General features: G+C 36.0%; 2 protein-coding genes across 2 annotated transcripts in view; one reads left to right on the forward strand and one right to left on the reverse strand.

Moving 5' to 3' along the window:
- Nucleotides 1-26,035, reverse strand: part of ELOC (elongin C) — a 90,155-nt gene that overhangs the window by 54,705 nt on the left and 9,415 nt on the right. The gene's annotated exons all lie outside the window — the stretch shown is intronic.
- LY96 (lymphocyte antigen 96) lies at nt 1,701-25,135 on the forward strand. Its single transcript, XM_007486952.3, has 5 exons — nt 1,701-3,677; nt 10,276-10,365; nt 15,826-15,957; nt 22,869-22,921; nt 25,010-25,135. The coding sequence occupies exons 1-5, from the start codon at nt 3,566-3,568 to the stop codon at nt 25,094-25,096; spliced, it is 474 nt and encodes a 157-aa protein (XP_007487014.1). The 5' UTR covers nt 1,701-3,565; the 3' UTR covers nt 25,097-25,135.

The raw sequence follows: 26,035 nt of genomic DNA on the forward strand, positions 1-26,035 counted from the left end.
GTGCAGTGTTCTGGGGACAGAACATATATAATTGTCTATTCAATGGCATATAATCTGAACTATAGGCATGATTCATTCAATTATTTTTCCCTATGTATAATTAGGTCAAATTCTTGAGTGATATGCATCTCATTGGGAGGCTTAGAAATAAATGTTCATGGACTTGGAAAACAATTATTGAATGCCTACTATGTGCTAGACACTGAATATGAAAGTGAGACACTGCCCTGATGGAACTTGCATTCTACTATGGGAAATCAATATATTTAGAAGTACAGGATATAGAGTGATGGGAAAATTCAAGAGAAGCTCTTTGAAGGAAGCAATACTGAGTTTTGAAGGGATCTAGAGGTTCTAAAAGATAAGGAAGAAGAATATTCCAGGTTCAAGGGACAAGCTGCAAAGGCAAAGTGTGAGATAAGATGTCAAGTATGTAGAACATCAATCAAATAGCCATTTAGCTGAAGTATAGGGTATATGAGGAACAACGTATAATCAGCTAAAGTTATTGCTGTTACGTCTTTCAAAGAATATGATTGTTAAGCATGGATCTTGAAGATGAGTCTCTTAGGTGGCATTTTCCACTACAAGAGGAAATGCTTTTTTTTTTTTAATAGTCAAACTATGAATGATGAGATCTTGTATTCTTTACATCCTTTGTTGAGTTGTTTACTGTAGAATATTGCTTCTGAAAGTTTTGCCTGTTCCTGTCTCATTCCTTCTGTGGATTATATTCACATAAATTATGTAGAGATGAGAATAGACATGAATTGGCAGTTATTAACATTTTGTGGTAATAAGGTCTGAGATTTCCCCCTCACCTCTGATTTCTTCTATTTTCAAAGTACTTTGAGAACTGAGCCTTCGGTGCTCTCAAAATTATATCTATTTTAATTCTAACCAGCTTTGAATATGTCATCTAGGTTAGTTGTTGTTCTTATTTTTCTTTTCTTTAGTACCATTTCCATAACTTCATAGAGGGCATATAGACTATGACCAAATTCAAGTATGGCTAATGGCAAGAAGTTTATTATAAAATCTTTTCCAGTTTTCTAATGTTTGATGTGGGTCTCATGTTACTTCATGTTCATGGACCAGAGGCAATGAGTTAGTATAGTGGATAGATGTATATAATTGAAGGAATCAGGGTAATTGGATGAATTATGCCTATTGTTCAAATTATGATGAATAGACAATCTGGAATTGATTTATCATATACTTTCTAGCCCCAGATGCTGCATGGACAGTAAACCAGAACCAGAATGAAGCAGAATGGAATGGATCGTTTTGATGATTCCTAAGCTGTAACTTGAATTCCTAATATTATTTCTTGCTGTTGGCTATCGCAGAACACTGAAGTCTCTGACAAATTAAAGTTGTGGGTCACCTCAGGATAATTGAGAGGTACCTGGTGGGCAATTATATATGTATAATTGAAGGGTTCAGGGAAAGATTTGGAGTGGCATCACATGACCTGGGTTAAAATTCTGTTTCAAACATTAGCTGTGTGACCTTGGGCAAGTAACTTAACTTCATTGTGCCTGAGTTTCCTCATCTGTAAAACAAAGGGATTGGATTCTGGTTTCAAAGTTTCTTTCCAGCTTTAGAGCATATATATATATATATATATATATATATATATATATATATATATATATATATATATATATGTATAATGGGGGGTGTGGTGTGTGAGTGTGCAACAGAGAAGTTTGCTTCAAACTTATAATACAGCAGTTATATGGGGAAGTCATAAATCTGTAGTCTTGGAAAGGTGCCTGAAATCTTTTTCCCAGAGGAAGCTGAGAATTTAAATGACTTCTCCATGATCACAGAGCTAGTATATGTCAAAGTGAATGTGTAGGGCAGCTAGATAGCACAGTAGATAAAGCTCCAGGCCTGAAATCAGCAGGACCTGGAGTCAAATTTGACCTCAGACACTTCCTATCTGTGCGACCCTGGACAAATCACTTTACCCCAATTGCCTCTAGCCCCTATTGTTCTTCTGTCTTGTAATAGATATTTGTATCTATTCATTACAAGACAGAAGGTAAGGGTTTGTTTTTTTAAAATAAAAGTAAATGTGTATAAGGCAGGAATTGAGTTGATGTTTGGTTGGTTGTTTTTTTTTCTCCTAAGTCTGTAATATCCTTTTATTCTTTAAGATTTTTAGTGTGTAATCAAATCTGAATTACTACTGTTTGTAAGCTCATATCTGAAGACTTAAGCATTTGAATTCATTCAACCAATTTATTCAATTAAATCACTATGGTAAAAAACATGCCTTATACCACATATTTGTGCATGTATAACAGAACACAGCATTCATTTAAAATCTTTATTTGGAAAGAAGTTATAAAAGTTTAAAAGAGAATCCATTTAAAGGCTTCCTTGGAAGATCATCATGTGATTTCAACAATTAAATCATGATGCATGGTTTCAGTGTTTTGGAGTTGACGAAGTTCCCATTGTCTCATGTTGTTTGTCACATCTCTTCATATATATAGCCTTCTGACCAGGACCTTCTGACTTCAAGATCATCATCCCCTCTATTCACTGTGCCAAACTGCCTAGTAGGTTCTATCTACATAGCTTTATTTTTTCTTATTTCCTTTTCAAGAACTTTTTCATCTTATTTCAACTAGCTGGTTCCTTGAAAAGACAGCTAAGGCTTTTACCAATTTTTTAAAAAGGAAAAGTATTTTGGCATTAAAAGTTACAATTGCTTTCATAAGCCTGAAGGTAGGCACAAGAAGCAGAGCAATGCTCTCTCTTCAGAGCCTAGCTAGCTACATTGTCTGTTCTCAGCAGATAAAACTATGTTGAGGAAGAGTGAATTGTTCTTTTCCACATTCTCTGGCTCCTGTCTAGATGATTTACAACTGAATAATGATTGAGAACTGGAAAAGACCTTTAAAATTATCTAGTGATTCCATTCCAACCCCCTTTATAACGTGAGAAAACTGAGTACTAGAAAGGTAAATCTAATTGTCCAAGGAATAAAGGAAATTTCAAATTATCAATGCCTGTCTAATATGATTGACAGTTCTTGTGGGGGAGGGTATTATTGGTAAAATGAGGGAATGGGCATAGTTTCTCCATTTTAAAGTAGAATCCCCCAATTCTTTTCTACACTAATGTCCTTCTTGTACAACATTTCTGCATGCAACTGTGACTTGCATTTTTTTTTATTCTGGTAATGGAGAAGATCTTTTTTTAGGCTTCAGATCATGATTATTTTGACATTTATTTAGTTTCACTTGGTATGGTGAACTGTAACATTAGCTTCTTTGCACATTCAATATTGTGGCTGTTTTTTGTATATAAAAGTGAAATGAGCAAATATGTTGGCATTTATTTCCTCCTCTTTCTCTTCTTACAGGAATTGTTTACTGGAAGGCAGTCAGTACAAATACTGAAAATCAGAAAAACAGGAAATAAAACTGAGTAGGAAGCCAGAAATCATGTGACTGATGACTAAGTCAGACTTTTTCTTCTTACAGGAAAGAGTAAGATACTAATTCACTGCTCTCCTTTTTTCATTTTGAAGCTTTAAAAGATAATTATGCTTCAGATTGTATTTTTCTCCATCCTGTTTACTTTCACATTCACTGAATCAATGAAAAATGATTGGACCTGCAACTCCCAAGATGCAGAAATAACATATTCTTCCTGTGGTAAGTGTATTACAAACTTCACACTATCAGTTGTTTTGAAGGTGAGTTTTCACAAGAGCAATATTTAGACACCTACCTGCAGGGCCAGAAATGCTTTAGTTGTGACTACTGGAGAGAAGGGCTGTCTACTCATTTGTTCTAGCAGCCCTTTAAGTTTCTGTCCTTCACATGAGACTAGTTTTTCTGATTTGTGCTCTGCTTGCCCCTAAATGATAATTCTTCCCCACTGCCCCCACTGGTGAGCTTATTGTATCTTGGGTTCTGTTCAGGATTTCATCCCAACACTATAATTGTCTGCTGTTATTTTCCATTGTCCCTCCCCAACTGATAGGCTTCTGTGTCCTTCAGGGTCATTGATGTGGTGGAAACATTGCTAGTTTTCCACTAGTCTTGATTTCTCAGCTGGGCTAGGGTTTCTAAAGGCTCTGTTAGCCTCTTCAGAATCCCAATTTTGGTTACATTCCTGGTTTTTTGCCCTCATTTTTGGAGGTTAAGGAAAAGAGTTTCAGTGTTTTATATAGACAAAGAGTTTGTTGACAAACTTTCTTCTCAGACTACTGCAACTCTCCTGACTGGCCACTTTCTCTGGGTCTAGTCACTGATCCTGACCATTCCACTTGATTGCTTCCATGGAATTTCCTGAGGCAGCTCATTCATTCTCTTTGTTAATAGCTCTAAACTGTGAGGCAATTTTTCCTTATGTTGAGCTGAAATATGCCTCCTGTAATTTTCACCCAGTAGTTCTAGCTCTGTCCCTCTAGGGACAAACAAAGAAAGCCTAGTTCTCCTATTTAATGGCAAATATTCAAATATTTGAATGTAGATAACTTTTTAAGACTACAAATAGCAAAGAATGTGCTGAGCTATATTTTAGAGGGAGTGTTCTCACCCAGGAGTTCCTATCTCAATGAAATTACAGGTCCATTACTTCTCCCTATTTATATTCATATCTCTCCCAAGGCTTCTTTTCTTTAGGCTAAATATATATCCAGTTCCTTCAGTTGATACTCTGGCCTTCTTATAACTCCCTTCTCTGCTGCTCTGCATATGCTCTTAATAAATTTGATGTCCAAAACTACAGAAAATGCCCCAAATGTTCTACCTAGGCCAGAATATTGACTATAATCTCTTTTGCTCCAGACTCTACACTTCTATAATTGCAGTTTATGATTTCATTAGTTTGACTGCTGACTCTTAGAATCATAAAATCTAAAGATGAAAGGATATTGATGTTGAAGTTGCTGGGTTTTGGTGCCTCATTCTCAGAAATGGTTTAAGGGGCAAGGAGTAGAATAGAGTGCTGGACTTGGAATCAGGAGGATCCTAATTCAAATTCTGCCTCAGATGCTTACTAGCTCTGTGATCTTGGGCAAGTAGTCATACATTTTTGTGCCTCAGTTTCCTCACTTATAAAATAGGGATAATAATAACACTTAACCTTAGGTTAGTTACAAGATTCAAAGATGGTAACGTCTGAAATGTTTTGGAAACCTTGAAATCTTAGAAATCATATAGCCCAAACCTCTCATTTTGTGGTTGAGGAAAATTAGGTTAAAAAGTAAGCTCACAGTTATAGCAAATAAATAGCAGTTAGTATTTGAACACAGGTCCTCAGAAACAGGCCACTAAAATTTGTAGATTTTTTTTTCATATTACTCTGCTTTCTGGCCACATATTTTCACTCCTTAATGTGCATCATACAAGATTCACAGAATCTCAGAGTTTGAAGGACCTCAGAGGCCATACAGCACAACCTGTACTTGAAATAAATCTCTTCTATGACATACTAATAAATCAAGAGGCAATTTTGCTTGAAAATCTCTAGTAAGGGGGTTTTGGCAATAATTTCCCCTGGATCACTTCCTGAAGCATACCTTTAGATAGTTCTGATTATTTGGAAGTTTTTCCTCATATTATGTATTGACTTATTTATGTCTCTTCATCTTATCTTCAGTGTAATGAGTTATTCTAATATACATAATTCTGGGCCTGGAGTCAAGAAGTCTCACCTTCCAGAGTTCAAACTTGGCCTCAGACACTTATTAGCTGTGTGACTCTGGGATGTGGATGTCTTTTGAATATATCTGGATCCCCCAATATCCTCCAGCCAAGCTGCCTGCTGTACCTACAGTTGAAATTGTGTTACAGATGGTAGTGGTGGAGTGGCTCAGATGACCTCTCATCTCTGATTCTTGGCCTCCCTGCTGGCCCCAATAGTTAATATTCCTAGTAGCTCATGGAGGGGAAACAATGCTTATAAAGATTCTAGCCTCTCAGATGTTCTGTGTATGACCAAAAGTGGCTCTGGGATAGCCAGGTGTGATGTCGTAGGAGGTGTATTAGAACTGTGCTGCCTGGCAACAGGAGTCCAGTCAGAACAGTCTGGTTCTTTTGAGGCCCAGATGTTTTGCTCATGGATCTGGTACTGGTGAGCAGGGACAGGAAGGAAGGGCTTTATCATCACTGACCAGAGGGCATAGGGTAAGATGAAGAGGAGAGCAATGCTATAGGCTGACCCATCTGGCCCCTAAAGGGTGGCAACTGAGGGTGACTCAGTAGCTGCTCCCCTACCTTCATGGAACCATGTCCTCCCCATGGGACTGCCTTTGTTTTCTACTTTCTTCTGTACCCCTTTTGTTCTGTCCAGAGGCAGGAATACAACATCTCCTTCCCAGTGCACTGAACACCTTTCAGCTCCCACTATAAGGAGATGGGGAAAATGGTCCTTCTGAGCTCTGTCTGAATCCCAGTTGGAAGAGTTCAATGTGTTCCCTTGGCTTTTATGGGTTACCCTCTAATGGTCCCAGGGGCATTCAGGATGGACAGAAAAGCACATTGTGAGCTTGGGATTAGGTATGGACAGGAGAAACAGGGGTCCCCAATTTGTGGCTGGAGTTAGGTCAAAAAAAAGTTTCTCTCTTTTTTTTCCAATCAAGCATTTATGTTCTTTTCCTCTCATCCCCCTCCATGGAAAAAGAAAAAAAAAGCCTTCTAACAATTAAGCATTGGTTGAGCAAAACCAAACGCCACGTTGTAGTATCCAAGTATATGAGTCTCATCTTGTACCTGCATTTCTAACTCCTCTGACCCAAAGGGCAGCTAATTTTTGTTCACTTTAATGGATAACTAAATTCTAGAAGTTCAGGTATTGGATCATACTGCCCCCTTACTTAGCTGTTTTTGTTGACCCCAAACTCAGGATTGTGCCCTTTGTGACCTGCCTACAGCCCATGAAGCTCAGCAGGTCTTGAGTGGGTGGAGTCATTGGCTTTATTAATCACCCATATCTAGCCCTCCCCCTCTCTGTATCCAAGGGAAATAGAAGCTAATGATTAAGGAGAACAAGAAGAGATTTCATTGAATATCCATGGATATCATGAAAGACTTTGACAAATATCTCACTAAAATCTATATATACTGTGTCTGTCTATAGCACTCTACTGGCAAATAAATGATTAAGACAAATTGATTTAAAAAAAAAAGGAATTCATCTTTTAAAAAATGAACAGGGAAGAAACTATCCCACTCCCCATTTTACAGAGGAGTAAAGTGGTGGTGATGAGAATTATAAGTATTATCTGCCCAAGATTACCCAGCAAATTAGTGGTGGGTCAACCTGAAACCCAGTTCTTTTGGCTCCAAGTAGTTGAATACGGCTCCTCTACAAGATATAATTTAAAGTGGCTAGCTAGTGCTGTTCCTTTTCTCCAATTAAGAAAAGGGTCAAAATACAAGGCAAAATATACACCACAGCGTTTCTTGTCCTCTGTGGCAGCCTAACCCTAGTTCTAACGTATAATAACCTCACAAATAAAAGGAACTCAAGGTCCTTATAAAAGTAGGGAAATATGACCCTAAAGGTATTACTGAGACATGGTAGAATTAAATACCATAAATAGATTATGGCCCTGGATGGATATATCTTATTCAAAAGAAACAGGTAAAGGGAGGAGATTGATTTAGCATGTATATTAAGGAGGAAGTTGAAGAAAAAGAAGGATACCTGGTGGCCAGTCACTGGAGTACAGACAAATAGAAAAAAAAAGTGATTTTTTTTTTTATCATGAGAATATACAATGGATAATGTGGGGGACAAACACAAGGTTATTACCATATTAGCCCAAATATAGTGCAATGTTTCCTCCCCCCCCCAATATGTACCTTTGAAAGTTGCATTTGCACTCTATTCAAGCACTTCCAGCTTTGAAACTATAAATTGGGTATTATGCACCTCAGCATACATAAAAAAGCATGTCCAGATTCTCCTGGGGAAAAGGCTCATATGTTCAAGGGTTACCTGACTGAAAATATAAAGAAGAGAATTGCTTTAATGTGCACGAACCTAGTTGTTATTCTGGGAGGAACGACATTGCAATTACAAGTATTAGATGTAGTAATTAATAAACCACTCAAAGATCATTTGAGGAAAGAATATAGTAAATGGATGTTGGCCAGAAACCATGAATTTACTCCATTGGGGAAAATGAAGAAACTGTTAGTCATTGTATTAGGGAACTGGATCAAAACTGCTTGGTACAAAATCTCCACCGAGTCTATTGTGCTTGGATCTAAAAATATTGTATATCAAACAGTATGGATGATAATGAAAATGGTGTTTTGTGGGAAGAAGAGGGTGATGGGGATGACTTGAATGATGTTTTCACTTCAGGAGATGAGGAAATAGAAGAGGAAGGAGAAAATGATTAAATATTGGAAGGTAGTTTCTCTCAAGTATCTATAAAAGTAATATATATTTAATAAAAGTATTGGCACTAAAATTTCTTTAACTTGTTTTAGGACCTTGAAAAACTTCTTTAACTTGCTTTTAGGACTTTGAATATAAAGGGACTGCATTATTCATGAGTTAAGAGAAAGTTGCAATTTAAAAGGAGAAAATAAAATGGATGATTCCTCTTTCTGAGTTACCCTTCAAAATCCTTGGGATTGCACTATATTCAGGGTTGTATTATATTTGGGCTAATATGGTATATTTTCAATGTCATTCTTATCAACAGGGAAGAATTGATTGTTGAGGGAAGTGATGGGAATTCTGAGTAGGGACAGGGAGAAGTAATAGCAGATCTCCTGGAGGTAGAAGAATGGGGCAACTAGGGAGAGGAGAAACAAAAAAATTGAAAAAGAAAGAATAAAACATTTTAAAAATGCACAGAATAATATACCCTCATTTTCTTCAGAATGTAAGTCTTTAGCCTTTTAAAATGCAGAGAATAAAGTATAAGGAAGTCTTGAGAGAATCAGAGAAAAATAGGAGAGCTTTGGAAGTTACATTTTAAATTCATTATATGTTTTATTTTATTTTTTAAAAAGTTCTTTTTGTCTTAGTAACAACACTTAAGACAAAAGAGCAACAGGGGATAGGCAAATGGGGTTTTACTTGCACAAGGTCATACATAATTAGGAAACATCTGAGACCAGATTTGAACCCAGGTCCTCCTGACTCTAGGCCTAATGTTCTAGCCATTCTGCTACCAAGCTGCTTATGTTTTAAAAGATAATTGAACTATATTATAGAAGTTGACAATGCCAGGAAAAATGATCTTTTTTTTTTTCTGTTCTACATATATAGGGCAAAGTCCATTTTATTTGGTTTTCATAAGTTCACAAAAATTGATTAAAAAAAAGATGCCTCCAAAAGAGAAAGGAGAATTAGTCTGGAGTGGGGTTTCAGCAATAGTATCTGGGGTCCCAAAAGACACCAAAGACTTATTACCAGATTTCTGGTACTTCTCTTTATGGTATCTGAACTTCTGTTCTCTCAGTTTCACCATGCTTCTCATGGTCTCCCTATTTCAAGTTCTGTCAGACTTCAGTCTGACCTGTTATTCTTCATCCTATGACATTGCTTCCTATCTAATTTACTCAAAGGACTTGTTTGTTCCTCATAAAGGGATCACCTCATAAAGGGTCCCAATTTAACACTGAGTTATTAGTCCTTTCCCTCTCATTAGATCCTAGCTTCCAGGAGCAAATCCTTTCATGTGTATTAATTTTATCTGATTTAACAGTGTTTTCATAGGAGAAATATTAATAAAATTGATAAAAATAATTGTAAATATGTTTTCCCTGTACCTAGTAGAAAAAATTAAATGAAAGAAATAAGCTAAAGAAGGTAAAAAATAATAGTGTTTATTATTTGGATGGATTGATTCCATATGTAATAATCATTTAAAAAGCCATTTGGGTTTGATTTCCTTTAAAATATGGGAAATATATTCACTTATTCATTCAGTCATCCATTTTTCCACTTATCCATCTATCCATTCCACCAGCATTTGTCACTTACTGGTTTAATTGACTAAATATACTTCTATTTAAGATCAGCAAGTACAGGATTCAAATAGATCTTAAGAAGTATAAAAAAGAGTAGATAAAACTTAAAAAATACAACTCTGTGGTAAATCATGTTTTAAAAAGATTTTTTGAGTTATCCTTAACTGACTTTGAAACTCATCTCATTCAAAGTCTTCAATATAAAGACTTGTTAAATAAGTATCTGGGTGCCTCTGGGAACTTGAAAAGTTGTACTAATAAGAGGTAATTTATGATAATCTATTGGCATGATCTTTATTCCTTTTAGATGCCAAGAAGCCCATACCAATAATAAATATTAATCCCTGTTTAAGTTGGAGGAAGACTAGAGGAAATTTGTCTTTTTACTATGTGCCACGTAAGTCTATTTCTTATGTTGTTTTTTAGTTTAAAGGATACAAGAAATATCTAACAATATTCATAGTCCAAATTGTGCCATTAAAGAGTCTTGTAGTTTTGACTATCCTTAATTTTCTTGTATTTCAGTATAAATTATGAGTTTAACAGTGAGTCAGATGTAATAGTAAGAATGAAAATAATTTACTTTAAGATCTATAAATTCATAAGATCTTAGAATTAGGATAGGACTCCCCAAATCCAATTCCTTCTTACATTTTTAATTCTTTCTTCAATTCAATTCTTTTAAATTCCATTTGATTTAATTAATTTAATATTTATTAGATACTACTATGTGTAAAGCATAGCACTAAGTACTTAGGTAAAATGAAAAATAATTCCTGCCCTCAAGAAGCATATGTTCTATTGGGGGTAGATATAACAGATATCCAGATAACTAAATATAAAGTTATAGAAAGTAATTTCAAGAGGTAGATCAGGAAAAGCTTTGTGTAGGAGGTAGCAATTGAGAAGTACCTGAAAGGAAAATATAGACTCTACAAAGCAGTGGAAAGGAGTGCATGTGCAAAAATATTTTCATAAGAAATAAAATGTTACCTATGGGAAACAGCTAGCGAGTGAGTTTGCCTGAGACAGAAGGTATAAGAAAGGAAGTAGTGTGAATTATGGTTATAAAGGCAGACGTAGAGCCATATTGTGAAGAACTTTAAATGGCTGCCTGAGAATTTCCCATTTTATCCTAGACTCAGTAAATTGGGAGCCACTCAAGATATTTTAGTAGAGAAATGACAGGGTAAGAACAGTGTTTAGGAATTTAACTTGACAACTGTATGAAAGATAGTTTAGAAAGGGGAGAGAATGGAAACAGTTTGACTAATTTGGAGATTTTTGCAATGATCAACCAATCCATCAATCAATCAGCCAACATGATTAATCACCTTCTACATGCCAGGTACCATGCTAGATGCTGAGGCTACAAAAACAAAGAATGAAACAATTCCCTCTCTTAAGAAGCTTACATTTCATCCTGGTATATAACATGTACATACATAAATATATATAGAATCAATATAAAGTAAATAGTTAAATACAATTAGGTAATTTTGAAGAGAAGGTACTGATGCTTGGGAGATCAGGAAAGGCTTTAATGTAGGAGGAAGTGCTTAAGCTGTGTCTTGAAGAAGAAAGAAAGGGATGGTCTGAGATGAAGCTATGAAGGGGAGAACATTCCAGGAAGGAGACTCTGCCAAACCTAAGGCAAGGAGTCTGGGAAAAGAGTGGGATTTGTGAGGAACAGAGAGGACAGTTTGGCCATAACAGAGTACAGGAAAGAAAGAGGCTGGATATCAGCTGTGAGCTTTAAAAGGCAAATGGAGGCATTTATATTTCATTCTAGAGGTGACAGGAAGTCATTGGAATTAGTACTGAGGACAGGAGAGACACAGTCAGATCTGTCCTTGAGCACAAACTCTGGATAAAGAATAATATTCCTTAAAGATAATATTGTTCCAGTAGAGGGACTTATGCCTACTGATATGATCATTGATCCTTGATATATGGAAGGATGTACCAATAATATAGTTAAGACATATTTTATTTGTAAACTGTTTTGCAAATATTAAAGTTATATAAATGATAGTTACTATTACTGTTATTAAGAATAATATTTTTTAGATAATCTAGAAATTCTGAGTACCCAAACAGCTGTTCAAGGAGAACCTTTTTGCCCTTTGCTAACTGCAGAATAAATAGGTCTCTAGAATGCCAATGATTCTGAGTTTGTGTAGAAAAGGAAGAGGAACTTTTCCATGTATACCAGTTGAGTTGAAAAACTGATCCTTAGCAAATTATGACATTGACTTTGAATTATTCTCAGTAGTCAGTTATATATAAACATTATGTACATTTCCTAAAGTCTACAAATCTAACATTGACTAAAAGTCCCACATTTCACCAAATCTTTTACCATTGTTAAATGAGGACACAGAATTATCAATGTAACAGCGATTTCTCTGACTTCCACTGCCTGAAAGTCAGATATATTACATTTTACCACTCCTCCAGGGTTCTTAGGTGTCCTTAAGGATATTTAGGGGTATCTATTCTCTGCTACTGGCCCAAGTTCTTATAAACTATATCCTCCAATTTTAGGAGTCCACAGCACCTCAAGTTTCATTCGATCACTTAACAATCATGTTAGCTCTTATAAAGGAATATTTACTTCAAAGGCATAGTAAGAACAAACATATAAACATCCATACTCTGCTCAATACCTGGGAGGTATATAATGCTTCATTCTATCACTTTCATCTCTCGGGAAGAGGATATCAGATTTATAATTTAATTTAGTCCCTATATAGCATCAATCCCACCAACTTCCAAGTACAAAGATTCTCTTGGGTTCAAGTTCTAGGACTCTGGCTTCTGGATATGGAAACTCCATTGGCTGCCTCTAGAACCAAAAGGACAAAAGAAATTGGCCAAATCCTAAGTGAAATTTTGGAGGCCACAAGGCCTAAAAGAAGAAGGTGGAGGTGGACTGCCCCTTATATCATCTTAGTACATGGTGTCTAAACTTTAGGTAGTTTTAAAGATGAAAACTGTTACAGCTACACCGTCAATGGAAAGAGGTTGTTCCCCAATCATTCAGAAGGGGAATGTAGAATGTCTTCCTCTAGAAATAGGTCCCTGATGTTTCCCACTTAGCTTTCAACCTAGACTGAAGCCTGCAAGAGAATAACAAGGGCAGGAAGTGTTGTCTAATAATAAAATAGTTTTAAAGATTCATACAGTTACAATTAAGGGCAAAAGCAGAGTTTATCATGCTTCAGGAAAATTTTTTAAAAGCAGAGATGACAATCTAAATCTCAAACAAGGTAATAATTATAGACATGGCTAAAAGAGATAAGCTGGGAAACAACATCATTCTTAAAACACTATAGATGGTGAAATAATATCAATACTTACTATACATGTACCAAATGCAATGCTTAAATGAAAACTTAAATGAATTATAAGAAGTAGATTGGGGTTCACAGTGACTACTCTTAAAGTTAGACAAATCTAACTAATGAAAAACAAGAAAGATAGATAAAGGTTACTTTTCACCTTTTTGCAAAAGATTGATGATATAGAGGTACAGAATGAGGCCTATTTTCTGACACAGTTAATGAGTGAATTTATTTTACTTGACTATACCTATTCATTATAAGATAGAACTTTTATTTCTTTTTTGTGTGGAGGAGAGAGATGGGGTGGAGCTAAGATGGTGGCTTAGTAGCAGGGAAAGTTGAAACCTCTCTGATAGTCCTTCCAAATCAATTTTTAAAAAGCTCCTCAAAATGATGGATCAAAAACTAGCTGAACACAACTTGAAAGTTGGCAGAGAGGGCAGCTGGGTGGCTGAGTGGATTGATAGCCATGCCTCTCTAGGTTCAAATCTGACCTCAGACACTTCCTGACTATGTGACCCTGGGCAAGTCATTTAACCCCCATTGCCTAGCCCTTACCACTCTTTTACCTTGGAACCATTACACAGTATTGAATCTAATATGGAAGGTAAGGTTTAAGGAAAAGAGAAAGAAAGAAAGAAAGAAAGAAAGAAAGAAAGAAAGAAAGAAAGAAAGAAAGAAAGAAAGAAAGAAAGAAACAAACAAACAAACAAACAAAAAGAAACAAAGAAAGAGAAAGGAAGGAAGGAAGGAAGGAAGGAAGGAAGGAAGGAAGGAAGGAAGGAAGGAAGGAAGGAAGGGAGAAAGAGAGAAAGTTGGCAGAGAAAGTCAATTTTCAAAGGATAAGAGGGAACCAGAAGCAAAACTGTACACAGTGGAGTGCTGGCTGCCCCTTCCCCCCACCTCACCAGGTTTTGCAACTGAGCATTGACTAACTTTGGGATCCTGGGACCCTGCCTACACTGCCCACTCCATACCCATCCCTTGAAGTCTCAGGCCCTGGCATCATCCTACAGTGAGGCTCAGAAGTCCATAGTGTTTGGTCCTTTCAAACTGATGCTTTGGTGAACCCCTTAGCCCCTTAGGGCAAAATAGCTCAGAATGATGAATCTTGCAAGCCATCAGCAGAGGAGATAGAATCAACAGTTTTCAGAACTCCTAGTTGATAGGCCAAAAAAATGCTGGGGAAAATGAGCAAATAGCAAAAGAAACACCTAACCATAGAAAATTTTTACGGAGACAAAGAGCAAGGCACAGAATCAGTAGGGGACTGTGAGAAGTGAAAATTGGCTTCAGTCACTGAAAGAACTCAAAAAGGAATTAAAAAATCAAATAAAACAAATGTAAGAAAAAAAAGGAAAAAATGAAAGTAATGCAAAAAGAAAATAGCTTAAAAAACAAATTTGGTCAATTGGAAAAAGAGGCACAAAAATCCAGTGAAGTAAAGAGTTCCATGAAAAGTAGAATGGACCAAAAGGAAAAGGAGGATCAAAAGGCTATGGAAAGAAATTCATTCTTTAAAATTGAGAGAGGACAGAGAGTGGGGAGGGTAGAGAGAGCAAAGCTCCTTCTCTTCCCTCCAAAAAAGAAAGAAAAGAACACCAATGAAATATCTTAAATATATAGGAGATAGCAGAAGGAAGTTCAGAATAGCATACTGGTACAGAACAGTGTTTTCCCCAGGGGAGGAAAGAAAGGCTTTGGGAGAGAAGTAGTGCAAGGTAGTTACTTGGAGGGAGGTAGAATAAGCATTATCATCTTCCCTTTAAATATTAATCTTCAGTTTGTTTGATGAAATAAACTTGCAAATGGTAAGGAAACATTGTAAAGGTGATAGGGAAATACATTTTTAAAAGGTCCCTCAAGAGAAAACATTAAATAAAGGACTATATTAAGTTGTTATATTGTTCCCCATCCAATTTTCTGGAAGTCAACAATAGCACTTGTGTTAAATTAAATATATGCTTTAAAAATCAAGATGTATAGTGGGCAGTTGGGTGGCTCAGTGGATTGAGAGCCAGGCCTAGAGATGGGACAGTCCTAGGTTCAAATCTGGCCTCAGACACTTCCCAGCTGTGTGACCTTGGGCAAGTCACTTAACACCCATTGCCTAGCCGTTACCACTCTTCTGCCTTGGAACCAGTGTACAGTATCGATTCTAAGACAGAAGGAAAGGGTTAAAAAAGAAAGTATGTATATAACAGAGATTCATGGTTTCATATACAATATTCTTTGTTTTTGTTCTTGCTAATGGAAATATTCATATTTGTTAAGTTTGTAATAAAAATACTTAAGAAGAATGGTTATAGATAGTTGTTTGAAATTTTCAATAATTAAATTAAAATTTAATTGCCAAAATAATTTTCTGGATTAAAATCTAGATAGAGATATAATTTAGCATTGCTTTCTTCTTTATTCTCATCTTTATGCTTATATTTTCCTTCTATTTATATTTGTACATTTTCAATTCTAAGTGTGATAATGAAATAATAGAAATATATCTATTTTAGGGAAAGACATGAAAGAACTATATTTTAATGTTCATATGGAATTAAGATCAGCTATAATAGTACCAAAGAGAAAAGAAGTTATATGCCGTGGGGTTGATGATAAGTACTCATTCTGCAGAGTTTTAAAAGGAGGTAAGAATCTATTTCATTTTATTTTTACTATATGAGGAAGCATGGCATAGGGTCTAGAAAGCCAGTTTTGGAGATAGGACAACCTAAAGTTCTGCCTCTCACATCTACTGGATGAGTAACCCTAGACAAGTCCTTTTAATCTTTTTGTGCCTTGATTAGCTCTATAAGATTAAATTGGTTGCTGCTCTGCACTCATAGAGGCAATTCTGATGAAATTGTAGATCTATACAATCTATAACTATATCTATAATGTATCTATCTTTATATAATCTCCATCTCTATCTTTATCTATATCAGTCATCTGTCTCTATATCTATAGCTACATTGTCTCTACTTATATATTCTCTCTCTCAGAATCCCATCCCCCAAAGAAATCTCTGGTCTGAAAAGTAGCTGTATGCATGTCTATATGTGTCTGTGCGAATATCTATATGTGATCATGGATCCATCAACATGTTAAAGCACTCTAGAAATGAGCTAAAAATACTTTGAAAAACATTTAAAATTTAAGAATATTGAATTCAGAGCTAATTACTGTTAAAGACATAATTATGGCATATTATATATATAGTAACAGTGTTATACTATATGTATATATACAAATACACATATTTATATGTACATGCATGGTATATATTGCTATATGTAAGTGTCTATGTGTATCTATAGTATACAGGATAAACTTTATATACTATGTGTGTTTATATGTGTGTATATAGTATATATAGAAAGGAGAAATGATATATACTGTATATGTATATACATATGTGTGAATGTATATATATATATATGATTGCGTATAGATAGGCAGGTAGGTAGACAGACACATAGGTAGATAGAGATGGAGAGATAGATAAATAGATAGGCAGACAGATACAGACAGAAAGATAGATAAATAGACACATACATACATACATACATACACAGACAGACAGACAGATGGAGAGATAGATAGACAGACAGATGATAGGAAGATAGATAGAATTAGCTCTGGCTGCTAAAGGAGAGTTTTCTTTGCTGCTGCTAGTGTCACCCTTCTTGGCATCAAGTGACTAGATCTCTGTGGTTGTGTCATTCTGGAGAATTGATTTCTACTTCTTCAAATTAGTCTCAAAATCCCCTGATTTTTTATATAAATGCCGAATTGGGTAACTGTCACTGGGCAAGTAACTCTGCTATTAAAAAGCTGGCCTCTCAGCAGGGGAAGAAAGAAAATCCTCTCATTCTCCCACCTAAGAAGTGAAGAGCTTAGTTCTGCCTTCACAGAGGGCTCTCTTATACTCTGTTTCCTATGATCTACCAAACTACAAACCCCCCCCCCCCCCCTCTGCTCAGCTATTTAAAGCCTTGCACGGGTGCGGTCATTTCTTTAATGCCGAGGAGATCATAGAAGGGCTCATACTTAGACAAAATATGAGAGGTTGTTAACCCCTTGCCAGTATTCTAAAACCTCATTATCTTCATTCTATTGCCTGATCGGTATTAAGGGAACAAAATCATGTGTATGTACATACACAAACTTCTATATGTATGTATAGATACATATTTATATACATACACATTTTTTAGTTAAATGAAATAAACCTATTTAAGATTTTCCTATCCATTAAGATGAAATTATTTGGGGGGGGGTGTGATATGTTTAAATTTCCTAAGTAGCTGAAAAATATTTTAAGAGTATTTATTGAATTTATTGTTGGTACTATTGAAATGCCATATTTTATCCCAAAATTAAAACAGAAATATATTGTTTCATTGTATTTCTTTTTTCATTTGTAGTGTCTTACTGTTGACATAAACAATAAAGGAGTATGCAACACATAATAATAGTAAACACTTATATGACACTATGTATCAGACACTACAAATATTATTTCATTTGATTCTCATGACAATCCTGGGAAGCAGTGCTATTATTATCCTCATTTTATAGCTGAGGAAACTGAGACAATCAGAGGTTAGGTGACTTGACTATGGTCATATAGCTATTAATGACTGAGTTTGGATTTTTAACTCAGGTCTTCCTGACTCCAGGCTCAGTGCTCTATTCATGACACTATAGAGTGGCCTAATAAATTATTTAGGAAAGAAAGGGTGATATACTTCATAGAGTGCTATCTTTGAAATCAAGACGATCTGGGTTCAAATTCTCTGTCATATACTATTAATGTAGCCCTGGTAATTCAGTTAACCTCAGTGCTCCAGATAGCTCTCTAAGACTGTAACCTATGGAACTAATAGGGAGCTAAGATAATTTATTGAGTAGAAGGGACCTATGCTTAAGGAAAATTACTTTGGCTGCTGATTGGAGAATGAATTTTAGTGGGGAGATAACTTGAGAAAGAGAGAGACTCAATTAAGAAAGTATCATGGGGTAGGGACAGCTGGGTGGTTCAGTGAATAAAAAGTCAGGCCTAGAGAGAGGAGGTCCTGGGTTCAAATGTGACCTCAGACACTTCCTAGTTGTGTGACCCTGGGCAAGTCACTTAACCCCCATTGCCTAGCTCTTACTGCTCTTCTGCTATGGAACCAATGCACTGTATTGATTCTAAGATGGAAGGTCAGGGTTTTTTTTTTAATGGTTATAGCAATATTCCAGGAGAATAGTGGAGAGAAGAGGACTAATACAGGAGACAGTTGTAGTGGATGAGTTACTAAGCAGCTAAAACACACCCAAGAGTGGAACTCAGGCTCAGTTTTTCTGTCATAGCTACATTGGCACACTTAATTGAAGATTTCCCCACTTTTTCTATTTTCTTAAATCAAATTTTATTTTCTTAAATCAGTAAAAATCTACTTTCTCTTCTTCCTATCATCCATTCACTGAAAAACAAAGCTCTGTTACAAACATATATATTAAGTAAATCAAATTTCTGCATCAGCCATGTCAAAAGGGCTTATATGCATATATAAATGTGTATGTATATATACACATATGTATCATTCTTTACTCTCTACCTTTCATCTTTATGATAGGAGGTGATAAGAGGAACTCATGGGGGATGTAAATGATAGAAGTCTAGATCTAGAGTTAGGAAATCTAGTTTAAATCTAGCCTTAGACTTTTTACCAGTTGTGTCTAAGCATACCACTTACCCTCTTTCAATTCATTTTCATCATCTGTGAAATGAAGATGATGATAACTCCTACTGACCAGGATTGTTGTGAGGATCAAATGGGAAAATAAAGTATTTTGCATATTTTAAATAAATATAATAATTAATATATTAAACTTGTAATATTTAATTATATTATTTATTATTAATCATTATTATATATTATATATTTATATATTATATATTTTTATTTTATTTATTTATTTATTTTCATTTTATGTATTTTATTTATTCATTTTATAAATATTTATTTTATTTTAATTATATATTATATATTATATTATCAATATTAATTGTTATTAATAACAGATATAATAAAATATAATAATTACTATAATATATAATGATATATAAATAATAAATATAATAATTAAAGAAATAATGAAAGAGAGATTGCTTTCATGAGGAGTCAAAGAAGATGAGGACTTCATGGAAATTTCCATCTTTCATCTCCTTGATGCCTGGAATGCTCTCCCTCCTTATATTTCTTAGAATCTCTGTCTTTTAAGACTCGGCCAAATGCTTCGTTTTGGAAGCATGCATCTTCTCTTCAAGAAATGTTTTATGTACCTGTTTATATACACATTATTTCCCCTATTAGAATGTAAGCTTCTTAAAGACAGGGACTGGGTTTTCCTCCACTTTTTAGGGCTTAGTAAAGTGCCTTGAATAAAATAAATGCTTAATAAATTCTTTGCTGATTGATTGGCTGACTCATGGAATTGTAGGTGCCTAAACTGGATAATGAAGGAGGAGAAGAATTTTTGTAAATTGAGTTAAGGGAAGAGGGTGGGAACCTGAAAATGTATAGAGAAGAGAGAAGGCAGCATGCGATCTGGGTACAAACAACATATGTTCCTATTTAGGTGGACAACGAGAAGCTGAGTTTGGGGCAAAAAGCAAATGATCCCATCTGTGCATTAGCAAATATATATATTGTCAGTTAGACAAATTGTTTTTGTAATGCTGAGGTGAATGGATTGGAGAGGGGGAGATTACAGAGGTGGGGAAACCAGTAAAGGGACTATTACAATAGTCCAGTACCAGCTTGTAATGAAGATCAGAATTGGAAATGGTGGGTGGGTGAGGTAGAAAATAAGGGATGAGAAAAAGGGAAAAATTAAGGTGATTCTAAGGTTTTGAACCTGGGTGGTTGGGAAGATGATGATGCCATCAATAAAAATAGAGATGGTCAGCAAACAGTTGGAATTTCAGACTTGGAACTTAGTGGCAAGGTCTAGACAGGATATAGACTATGCACAGAGTCTGCACAGAGGTGGTACTAGTTGAAGCCTGGGGAATAGATGAGAATGTCAAGAGAGAAGCCTAGAGAGATAAGAGGACTGAAGATAAAACTTGGAAGGATCCCCATATTTAGGAGGTGGAGGAGGAAGCTAAAGCCTTGAAGGAGCCTGCAAGAGTGAAGTCAAATAGATGAGAGGAGAACTATCTGAGATAAGAGGAAATATCAAAGACAGAATGTTCAAGGACACATGCTGTAGAAAAATCAAGAAGAACAAGAACCAGGAAAAGTTTTTAATTTTGGCAGCCAAGGTCACTGGAGACCTCAGAGAGAGGAAACTAAGAAGTGGGGGGCAGCTGGGTGGCTCAGTCAGGCCTAGAGATGGGAGGTCCTATGTTCAAATCTGGCCTCAGACACTTCCCAACTGTGTGACCCTGGGCAAGTCACTTGGCCCTCATTGCCTAGCCCTAACCACTCTTCTACCTTGGAACCAATACACAGTATTGATTCCAAGACAGAAGGTAAGGGTTTTTAACAAAAATTAAATTTTAGGAACTAAGAAGTGACTAGGTACAAAGGTACAAAGCATAGACTGATTTTTGAGAAGTTTAGCAGTGATCACAGGGCAGCTAGGTGGTGCAGACAGAGTACTATGTCTGAAGTTAAGAATGCTCATGTGACCTCAGACACCTGTGTGACTCTGTGTGAAGGCAAATCACTTCACCTTGTTTGCCTTAGTTTTTTCATCAGTAAAATGAGCTGGAGACAGAAATGGCAACCATTCCAGTATCCTTACCTACAAAACCCCAAAACAGGGTTGAGGAGAGTTGGACACAACCGAACAACAACAAGAATAGTGATAAGAACATGAGTTAATTTAGTCATTTGTGTCCAGATAATATCTTTTCCTTTGATTGCCAAGTATGAATTCTCCTTGAATTTTACTCTTGTAGGGTAACTAAAAACCTGGGAAACTTGTTGCTGATTAAAGCTATATTATAGGGACAGCTGGGTGGCCCAGTGGTTTGAGAGCTGGTCCTGGAGACTGGAGGTCCTGGATTCAAATTTAACCTCAGACACTTTCTAGCTGTGTGACCTTGAGCAAGTCACTTACTCCCAACTACCTAGCCTTTACTGCTCTTCTGCCTTGGAACCAATGTTATCAATTCTAAGACAGAAGGTAAAGGTTAAAAAAAAAAAGATACAGAAGCAGGGATTTGGAACAAAGAATTCAGGGTGCAGGGCTAGAGTTTCCTCCCAATTTGGGGATGCAGTGGATAGAGTGCTAGACCTAGAGTCAAGATTTCAGTCAAGATTGCCTCAGTTTTTCTTATTTGTAAAATGAGGATAATTGTAGCTCTCATCTCCTGGGATTTTTTTAGGATAAAATGAGAAAATATTTGTAAAGTATAAGCATTAAAATACTACTAGCAATAACATCTAGCATTTTTGTTTTCACTTTCCCACACCTATTCATTGGCATGAGAGGTATAGAGGGTTTTAGTGGATGAGGGAGAAATCATGGTGCCTCAGTCTTACACACTCTAATCTTTGGCAGAATCTCTTCATGTACCCAATGGATTTTGATGGCACAGGATGATCCCCATAGAAGGTTAGGTGGAAATTACCAGGAATTTTTAATTCTATGCCAGAAAGTTTTCCTGGGACTGTATTCAGCCACAGATGCTGAAAATCCACCATTTACACCAAATTAGAATTTAGAAGCTGTGTAATAGCTGACTGGCTGGCTATTGTGCTTTCAGACCCTTTGGCCTATGGAAGCTAAGTCTCTGGGAACTGATAGATCTTTCTTCTTATGGAATGGCTGCTTTTTCTCAGCTTGTTGACCTTGTATGCCAATCTGAAAGGGCAGCTTAGTCTGTGGACTCTAAACTAAAAGATGGCAGAGCCCAGGCCTCTTCTTACAGGAAAAGAAATAGCACCCAATAGAAGTCCAGTAAAGTAGCAGCACAGAGAATAGTTTGACACAGAGGGGCAAGTAACAGCAGAGATACCAGCCAGTGGGAAGCAGCAGAGGCGTTTGTTACCCAGATGCAGACCTGGCAGAGAGCAATCTGATGATACCCCTAGAAGACACTGATAGTCCTACAGAGTCAGAAGTATATTGGGGGGAGGGGCAGCTGGGTGGTTCAGTGGATTGAGAGCCAGGCCTGGAGTCAGGAGGTCCTGGGTTCAAATGTGGCCTCAGACACTTCCTAACAGGGTCACCCTGGGCAAGTCACTTAACTCCCATTACCTAGCCCTTACTGCTCTTCTGCCTTGGAGCCATGACACAATATTGATTCTAAGATGGAAAGTAAGAATTAATTACACACACACACATAGACAAAAGTATGTTAATTGCTTTTTTCATGTAAGAGCCTTAGCCATAAATGTTCCCTATGTGTGTGTACATCCAAATTTGTCTGTGACTGACTAACTAAATAAAGTGTACACTGTAAAAGATGTAAAAACTATTAGAACCATTCAATTTTCTCCTAGGGGATAAGAAAGCATGTTGATTATTAATAAAAAAATGTTTTGTTTTATAGAGACCATCAATACAACAGTGCCCTTTTCCTACTCATCTCTAAAGTTTCCAAAGGTATTTTTTTCATTATTTTCTAATCTGCTGGAATGATGTTTGAAATTTCAAAGAATTAATTTAATACCCCCAAAATGATCATTAAAGATTAATGTTCAAAAATTAGCTTGTGGTGGTAATTGTTTGCTAAGAAGTGTGGTGAAATTCAGTGGTATCAAACTTTATATAAGGTCCTTTGTAGGCTACATACATTATCTATATTATGCTGTATTTTAATTCATTTTGTTTGTATTTCCTAATTACATCTTAATCTGGTTCAGACCTCACTCCAAAGTGGGGTACATTTAACACTTCAGGTATAATAGATAGAATGATGGAAGTAGAGTCAGCATAGAGCCGAGTTCAAATGGGCCATTGACTATGGGCAATTTTTACATAAGTAATCTTCCAAGACTTGGGATCATACCAATTTAAGAGTAATAATTAGGAGTTTTCTCTTTTGAAAGGGTAGAAACATCTACCCTTTCTGGAAGATGGAAGGAGAAGATAGTTCAAAGAAAGTTCTTTATGTTGTATTTTTTCTTATAACTTATTTAACTAAAAATGATTCAGGTACCCATTTATATCCAATTATTTTGAGATCAAAGAGCCTCAAATGCATTTTATATAACTTTCTATGGTACCTGAAGTGATCTTGGATGTATTTTTCACTGCTTAGTTTGGTGAAAAAGCATAGCATTTCCTTACCAAGTTAAGTGAGTGAGTGTGTGTGAAAGATTTTACCATAAGACATAAACTGTGAGGCTTACACCTCTGGGGGAGATTTGTACAACCTTAATGAATACTGTAGGTGTGAATGGTTGTATGTATGTTTTGTATATAACTCCATGCATTTCTTTAAGTTACTTTTCTCTGTGAAGAATGGAAATTTTCTTAACTTTTTGGCCCTTTGGTTATAAATTATTCCTAATGTTTTGAAATTCCAAAGACTTAAAGCAAAGAAAATAGTAAAAAATATGTTTATAGCCTCTCTTTCCCCACATTATTCAATTATAATAGCTGTCAGGGAGTTACCCATTGCAGTTGCAAGTGCTCTAACATGCCACTGGTAAAAATTCTTGGGCCTTGTGTCCCTAGCTGCAACCAGGGGAGAGGTAAGGTATATAATTTTTTGGCCCTAACCTGGAGAAAAGACAGCCATGTAAAGAGGAACCAAGAAATAGAATGGTAGGGAATCCCGAACCCCAGTCTTCTGGTATTGTGTGCAGAACTCCTGAATGAATTTAGGGTTAGGGTTAGGATGGTGATCTCAAGAGGTGATCTCCTGGTTCTCATTGACTTCCTGGAGAATTAAAGGACTCAGCCTTCTAGAAGAGCTGAAGAATTCCAGTGTAGTGTGAGACTTCGGGAAAAGAGCATCATATATGTGGTTCTAGAGCCAAAAGAGCAGCAAGGGACTATCATGAACTATCTGGACTATTTGCTGAATTATTTGAATAGTATAGGCACCCTCCTCTTCATTTCCAGACATATGGCTTAGAGCACATGCAACGAACGGAGGTATTAAAATCTCCTAGTGGGGGAACATGGAAAGGGGATGTAGGAAGCTATGTAGGTGTACTAACCTCTCTCTACCCCCTTTACCCTTTACCCACTTTTGATGGACTTTAGTTCTTTGGATCTGGTCCATGCTTAAGTTTATCAAGATCTCTCTGAAAAAGCAGGAAGGGCCAACTCAATAATCAAGGCTCCCATTTTAGGGGAGTTAATGAATATTCCCCAATTTTTGGCATTACGTGGAATATCCCCAAAGATATCTCCTAATTCTCTCAGTGAGGTGGTCAGTGGACATGAGCACTCACTCCCTAGGAATAAAAAAAAAAGTCTCAGATAAAGGTTTACCAAGTTGTAAGGTAATCAAGCTGATCAATTCTCTATATTAATTTTAAAATTAAATTTATGATCATTGAATGTGAAGACAGTTTCAATGCTTTAGGAATTGAGAAAATTATAATTAACTCATTTGGAATTTAAAGGGTTATTCTTAATCTTTTCAGAAATGAAGTATTTAGAAAATGAAATAGTTTCTTAGAAAAATGTATGTGCATCAAGTATTATATTAATCATATTCCATGTTCTCTGTTTTAGGGATTATATATTTTTATTGCAGAAGCCTTCTCTGGTAGTACAGAAGATTCAATGTTTTGTTGTAATATTACACTCAAACTCAAATAATAATTTTATACAAGAAATAAATTTATTTTAAAAATGAAATGACTTATAAATTTATAAATATTTATTGTGTAGTAAATATTATAAAGCATATAAAAGAAGTATGTAATATTCACCATTAGGGAAAAGATGAACAAACATAAAACATTTGAGATAGCATGTAGTTAAGGAATAGATTGCACAAGTTCCATCTTCAAATCAGAAAAGGAAGAGATCAACACTTTTAGATTAGATTGGGAAAGATTAATATATTAAGTAGGACTTGTTCTTGGGCTTTCAAGAATGGGGAGACTTTGGATAAATAGAGAAGAAGACATTCTGAGAGAAGGAAATAATCTGAACAAAAGTGGGAATGAACACAGTGCATCATTTGCAAGTTTCACGATCTTAGAAACATGAATTTAGAATTAAAAGATAAATTAGAGGTCATCTAATCTAATCCCTTCGTTTTATAGATGAAGGAAGAAAGATCCAGGAACATGAAATGTGCTGACCAAGGATAATTTTATGACTAAAGTAGAATGTACATATTGTTAGGAGGGTGATTTAAGGAATGAGACCAGATGGATAGGTTTTGGCCAGTATCAAAAGATTAATAGGTTTGGGAAGGCCAAGAAACCCAGCCAGGCAGAGCTTGACTCTAAGATCACACACACAGACCGCTCAAATAAAATGGAAAGTAGGTTTAATAAAAGAAATAAGGTAGAAGGGTATCGGATAATCTATAGCTAATTTCTTAACTAATACCGCAGGATCTAATATCTCTCTTCACAGAGATTTCTTCAGAGTGATTTTTCCCTACTCTTATCTTCTCTAACTGCCTAAACCCCCCAAATCCCTAAAACCCCCTTGGCTAAACTAACCCCTCCCCCATTAGCTGGTTTTAAGGAAAGGGTCTGTGTAAGCCTAATAGGGCCCAGGGAAGGTCCTAGACCCAAAAGG

The sequence above is a fragment of the Monodelphis domestica genome, chromosome 3 (genome assembly GCF_027887165.1).
Source record: "Monodelphis domestica isolate mMonDom1 chromosome 3, mMonDom1.pri, whole genome shotgun sequence".
NCBI classification, from domain to species: Eukaryota; Metazoa; Chordata; class Mammalia; order Didelphimorphia; family Didelphidae; genus Monodelphis; species Monodelphis domestica.

Coding starts and splice junctions, on each gene's coding strand:
- LY96 (XM_007486952.3), top strand. CDS start 3,566: ATGCTTCAGATTGTATTTTTCTCCATCCTGTTTACTTTCACATTCACT. Junction 10,366..15,825: donor GTCTTTTTACTATGTGCCAC/GTAAGTCTATTT, acceptor TATCTATTTTAG/GGAAAGACATGAAAGAACTA. Junction 22,922..25,009: donor CATCTCTAAAGTTTCCAAAG/GTATTTTTTTCA, acceptor TCTCTGTTTTAG/GGATTATATATTTTTATTGC.